This window comes from Kryptolebias marmoratus, linkage group LG8 (genome assembly GCF_001649575.2).
Source record: "Kryptolebias marmoratus isolate JLee-2015 linkage group LG8, ASM164957v2, whole genome shotgun sequence".
Classification (NCBI taxonomy): Eukaryota; Metazoa; Chordata; class Actinopteri; order Cyprinodontiformes; family Rivulidae; genus Kryptolebias; species Kryptolebias marmoratus.
In genome coordinates, this window is record NC_051437.1 from 13,054,532 (window position 1) to 13,061,003 (window position 6,472).

The 6,472-nt window shown below is 47.4% G+C and overlaps 1 protein-coding gene across 1 annotated transcript in view; it reads right to left on the bottom strand.

Moving 5' to 3' along the window:
- The window catches only part of plxnd1 (plexin D1), an 86,961-nt gene extending 80,983 nt beyond the window's left edge, over positions 1-5,978 (bottom strand). Inside the window, exons 1-2 of the mRNA XM_017409664.3 lie at positions 4,562-5,978; positions 2,872-3,048 (exon numbers count right to left, since the gene is read on the bottom strand). Coding sequence (XP_017265153.1) covers positions 2,872-3,048; positions 4,562-5,779 — 1,395 coding nt within the window. The 5' untranslated portion in view covers positions 5,780-5,978. The remainder of the gene's footprint in view (positions 1-2,871; positions 3,049-4,561) is intronic.
- Between the last annotated feature and the right edge of the window lie 494 nt (positions 5,979-6,472).

Genomic DNA, 6,472 nt, shown 5'->3' on the forward strand with positions numbered 1-6,472 from the left:
TAATCATCAAAATTAAACGAAATAAACATTTGAAATATATGAGTTTGTATGTAATGTATGAATATAATATACAAGTTTCACTTTTTAAATGGAATTACTGAAATCAATCTACTTTTTCATGATATTCTAATTTTATGACCAGCACCTGTAGATGGCTATAACTCAGTCAATTCAACAGATATTAAGCTACAACCTGTGGTGGAAGTAGCTGAGAGTCATTCCTAACACAAACTCTGAGCGCTAATACATCGTATGAGGTCTTGCAATATCACGTCAGTGTTCATGTGTGTAATTTAAGGAAAACTTTGAGGACAACTTCAAGGCAAACTTTGGTAAATAAAGTCATATTTTGTTTCTAAATAGGTTTTCATGCTCTGCCCTCTCAAGCACATTCTAGGTTTTTTTTGTTGTTTTCTTTTTGATTGCCTGATCCTGTTTTGCTTAGCATTGATTTATCTACACGGCGGCCTTCCTACAGCTCCACATAATAAAAAGGGTGACACGTTCTCACGTACGAGCAAACATACACACACACAGACACACACAGAGCTGCGTAGGAAAAACAAACGGTGCTGAGTGAGACTTCCTGTCACGCAGACAGTGTAAAGCTCTTATTTCTGTGATTTGTCGGCTCTTTTTGCTCTCTCTCTCTCTTGCTAGAGGAGACATCCTTCCATTCTCAGGAACTGACACACTGACTGGCATCTGGTGACAAGAACAAGTGTCACTTCTCAATCCGCTGGACACAAACACACACACACACACACGCATTTACAGGCCGAAACCATCAGCAGCCACTGAGACTGAGTGCTGGTTAATGGTAAACCAGAGCACACGGAAGCTTAGCAAACCTGTGATGAAAGGCATTATCGCAGTGTCCAAATATTACCGCCGCTTTCTTTCGCCAGAATTCACACACACTCACACACATACACACACACAGACGGGTGATGGCAAGCAGCTGTGCTGCGTTTTCACCCCAGCGACTAGGAACACATATGCAGAGTGACATCGTGAGGAGCAAGTAAACAGCAGCCCACACACCTGGACGAGGAGAAGAAAAGGAGCAGAGAGGAGGAGTACTGAGGTGAGCTGTGGCACAAAGCGCCACCCGGTCAGCCAACAAAACACCTGCTGTACTGGCAGGTCGCTCTGACTCCATTCTCTGTCTATCTTCATGCAGATGAAAGGCCCTATTCAGCCAAGGAGTGCTCAGCTGCTGTGCACTCATTTTCTGTGTGTGTGTGTGTTGTGTTCGCGTGTCTAAAATAAAAAGAAGAAAGATGGAACAAGGTGTGGCATAACAGAAAGAGCAAAGATGACAAAGAGATAAAATCTGTTTGTTTGCACAATGAATCAAAAGGACTTTTTTTTTGTAACTTTTGAAATCAAATAAAGAAGGGAAGGTGGAGTGATGAACTGATAGGGGGAGTAAATTTTGGGGATGTGAGTGAGCGAGATAAAGGCGGAAGCTGCCAGACGTTGAAAATGGGAGTCAGCTGTAATGGGGAGGGAGAGACTTCATTAAAAACATGCATGTAATTACAAATTACTTCACTAAGGGGCTCTCTGAAAGACAGTAAAAGAGGTCTAACTTAATCTGAACCACTGCTCCCCTGTGTTTAGTCTGAGCCAAACTCACAGTCAGAATCACATTACACACACTAACAGCACCATTAACCTCTGCAACAGCTCTATCCTCGGGGCTCACACACACACATTCACAATCACCACCCCACACACAGATGCACAGACAAACAGCGAGGGCCACATACAGCTGAAAAGCACAAAGCAAGTTGTTGCCCAAGGTCACAGAAACACCACACTTCTGATATAACAAGGTCAAAACACACACACAGACACGTACAGCTTGAAATCTCAGGGTATGTTTATCTAGGTAAACACATGGAATCACTAAACCGCTCGCACTGGCCGGCAGACAAAGTCAAACACCTAAAAACACAGTCAAACCTGCAATCAAGCAAACAGACACACATAAACACTCACAGTGCTTCAACCATCCCGACCAATGTGGGGCATCTGGTTTACAGAAAACCATCCCAGAAAATAACAACAAAAAAACAATTACAGCATGCTCAGCCAGGGCCAAAGTGATGCCTTTATCATGACGGAGGGAAACAATGAGCTCTTTCAGCGAGCTAAAAAAAATAAATAAAAAACTAACCCTGCAGAAGCACACGTTGTAAAAAGGTAGCAAACGGATGCTTAAAAACACCTAGGTCCGAGTCGGCTCGTGTTGTTTCCACACGGGGCCGTGGAGCAGATTGCTGTGCTCAGCCAGGCATGACCAGGAATGTGGCTGAGACGAGTATTAGGGAATGCTGTTAATTAGACAGGAAAAAAAGTTTTCACAAGCTGGGCCGTCTGCAGATGTTTAAAGAGCGGAGGTCGCGGACCAACACACGGCCGGAGCTGAGTCATCCGTTAAAGAGCTTTCTGCTGACCTCTCTGACAATAACCAGGTCTGAGGAACATTAAGGCACATGATTAGGGCTACTTAAGGATAGACCCATGGATGAATGAATCGAGGAGAGGGGTTGGGGAGGGGGGAGTGGTGACAGGGCTGGGAAGCTGCAGGATGAAAGTAGACATTCCTGCTCGTTCCTGAAGTGGCTCCGAGTGTTTCATCGCACACCTTTGGTTTATTGAGAGCCTCGGCAGCCACATCAGAAGGGCCCTGCGTCACTCACTCCAATTGTTTTTCCAGGCTTCGGGGCTCAATCACATTAAGAAGATTAACTCCATTCGGAGGAGACCTTATTATTTTTTATTATACACCAACAATGTTATGACCTGAGGAGAGTTCCGTTCGCAGTCTCGGAGAGCTGCGCCCACATGTGTGTGTCTCACCTTACGAAGTCGTCCATTGCTGGTGCCCAGGAAAACCACGGTGTGGTCGTGCACGCTGTCCACCGAGACAGAGGTGAGGCTTGGGTATTCAAACAGGGGAACGGCCCTGAGGGGTCTCCGCAGGGCCAGAGGGTGCTGCAGGTGGGCCGCGCCACAGTCCAGCTGCTCGGGCTGCAACTGGAGCACAAAACCAAAGAAGAGAGAGAGAGAGAGAGAGAGAGAGATCAATCCCCGTCAGCCTTCACAGGTTAGAAGACAGGACAGTGAGGACAAGATGAGCGCCGAGTGATTAATGTGTCAAGAAAACAAGAAGTGTGTGACTGCAGCTATCACTCTGCTGCTGCTCATTCTTCTAAATTACTTTTTAGGCATGTCACTGAATCCTTGAATAGGGATTACAATGGTCTTCAACACTCATAAGACTTTGCTTTTGTCAAATCCTCAGCGAGCAGTGATAAAACATTAGTGCCACGCTTGGCTGAGCACCAGGATCTACTGGGAATTCTCTGAATATTTTAGAGCACATAACAAGAAAAAAAAAAAAAAAAAAAGAAAAAGAAAGAGAAAGAATTAGGCATAGTGGATATTTGTAGAGTCGTTTCCCACGAGCCCTTCTGCTCAGGGCCTCATCTTTCTTATCATAAATTGTGTCTGACTTTCCCTCAGTGCCGGCCTTCAAACCGTCAACTACAAAAAGAATCACGTGTCCACCGCCGCTAAACGAAAAACCAAAGAGACAAACTTTTCCTTGTGAGCAGTAGAGTATGTTTTTTTTCTCTTTTCAGAATATCAAGAGTAGCAAAATCACTTTCAACTGAGCCGCTGCCTGGGGGCCAGTCGGGAGTCAGAGATCTGGACATGGGGAGAGCTGCCCTGGGGGGGTGGGCACAATCAACAAGGGCAGTGCCAACATGGAGGACAGTGGCAGGACAGCGTCCTTTGACCTTAACTCTGTCAGTTAGAGCCAGCAGAATAAAAATAAAGTTCATCATCAAACAGCATCCACGTGCAGCATTAAACTTCCCTTAAAAGGAAAAAAAAAACAGTCTGGTATGCGTCTGGCTACGCGAGATAATATCTGACCACGAGATGGAAACAAAGCAGCCATTTGTCCCATGCCACTGTGCCAATTGTGTGGTTGAGCTATAGTTAGCAGCGCAAACGCCGTTAAAAATGTAGGTCAAATGAAAAATGCAGCAAACTATTAAGCTTTTATTATCTTCATATATTTGATCAGAGGGAGTTGGGAGTGTGAGAGGAAGAACAATTTTCCCACAACCTTCCAAGTGGATCCGGAGGATCTATTGAGCTCTACAAGAGATCCTCTGAGTTATGAGCCTCGGGGCTGCAGAGGGTCACTGTTTGGAGGCACTGAGAGAGAAATAGTAGCCAGTATTGTAGCCTGAGCAACTGTAAGACCCTTTGAGTTTCATAAATAATCTATGTTTGGTCATAAATCGGCACTTGACTCAAGGTCATCCCAGCTTCAACGCCAATAACATTAAAATACTGATGATTAAGAAAAAAAAAAAGAAATTAAGATTTTAAATGTGTCAAAATTTAGGAACCAGTCTAATTTGAAAAAGTTGTAAATAAATTTACTTCCAAAATACTCTATCAGACTTAAATAACTTAAATTCAAGTATTTTATTTTGTGGTTTTTTTTAAGAAGTATAAATAGCCTACTCACCACCAGGTTCCCCTTCTGAACGCACGCGGCCCCGGACCCCTGGATGACGCTGTCCAGCACCTGCACGTCGCTGCTGGGGGAGTTGGAGCAGTTCTTGCGGCCCTGCCGGATCTCCTCCTCGACGTCTCGGAACCTGAAGGCGCACAGGGCGGACTTCCTGTCCACCTTGGAGAACACTCCGAACAGGTAGGGCTCCGGGCCCCTCCCGTCCCCCGCCGCGCGGATCTCGGCGGGGTAGACGGACAGCAGCCGGTTGTAGATGTTCCCGCTCTGCCCGCACTGCAGCGGCATCTGGATGTAGGACTCGGTGAGCTTCTTGCTCTCCGGCCCCGTGGGTTTCCGGGGGGTCTCGGTGTCCAGACAGATCCTGGAGAGGATGCTGTTGGGCTGGCTCTCCTTGTGGCCCATTTTGGCGTCATTGTTAAAGGCAATGTAGGAGTAAGTCTTCTGGGTGAAGGCGTGCACGAAGTTCAGCTTGTTTTTGGCTTTGACCTCCTGTTTGATCTTGAACACGTTATCCTCCGAGGGGTTGATGTCGTAGGTGAACAGTCTGGACAGGTCCTTGAGGTTCAGGGAGCGGATGGCGATCTCCGGGGTGTTTTCAAAGCGCAGGTCCTCCTTGCTGTGGTTCTTGGGGAAGAACTGGGTCCCGGCCCCCGTGTATGTGGCCCCCACCAGCAGCCGGGTGCTCCCCCCGTGGCTCTTGAAGATGAGCCCCACCGTGGACGCGTTCGGGTGGTTGGCGGCGATGTTGAGCATGCTGGGGAAGACCGTCTTCTCGCCCTGCGGCGGGAACTCCACCGCGATCTCCGAGATGTTGCCCATCCTCCTCAGCTCGCAGAAGCCCTGGTAGACGGACCCGCACACCACCACGACCCCCTGGTCCCGGTCGAGCTTCAGCAGCTTGTTGTAGTTGTCCGTGAGGGATTTGGGATGCTCGCACGGAGCCTGAGGCAGCTGTGGCGCATGGCACAACAGGTTGTCCTCCACCGGCCCCGTTCTCTTCTCCACCTCCACGCTCAAGGTCCCGTTGAGCTGGTAGATCGTGTTGACGGTGGCCAGGTAGACGTTCCCGGAGACCGGGTCCACCGCGAAGTTATTGGTGTGGTTTGGAGACGCGAACGCCTGTTGGATGTGCAGTGCGCTGGCGCTCCGGCGCGTCTCCAAAGCCAGGACGCCGAGGAGCAGGACGGCTATCTCCATGCAAGAAGGAGGCATTTTTCCTTCTGACCGGCTTCCGCGAGTTCTGTGCCGAGGGGTGCATTGAGCAAAGACAAAAATGTGTGTTTGTTCCGATACGGCGACAATCCAAGAGGAAAGGCTGCTTCCTGCTCAACGCCTGAGCCCAGAATGACGCGATAAGCAAGTCGTGCTTCCTCTTTTTCAGGCTGCCTCCTCTGCCTCTGTCCCTCTCTGCAGCTCAGCAGTCCCTCTCCCGAGACACACCGAGCCCACAATACCGGGTTCAGATTTTTAGCAGGTTATTTATTTATTTTTAAATAGAAATAATTATGCGCAACGAGAGTCAAATTTATTTCATGATGCGCAATCGTTTTTTTTTTTTGGAGATTGTCAAGACAGGAAAATAAAACTTGTTTGCAGTCACGTGTTGTTCAGATATTGATGGATGAGGAAATTAATAGTAATAATTATAATAATGTGAGAAAAAGCCGACTTTCCTGAGAGTAGGTGTGTCATTAGCCCTGACGAATGGCACTGCCTCCCTGATCTGACATGTGTCCCATGAGAGCTCCGTCTCTTCTGATTGATTAGTGTTCTGTTATTTTTATTTTTTTCATTTTATCAACTCTAAATATAAATTTTGTCCCAGCTCTAAATATAAGCTCGAATGGAAGCACCCTACATTATAACTCGGCCATCTGACGTTCCCTTTTAAGATGAGCGCCTCCA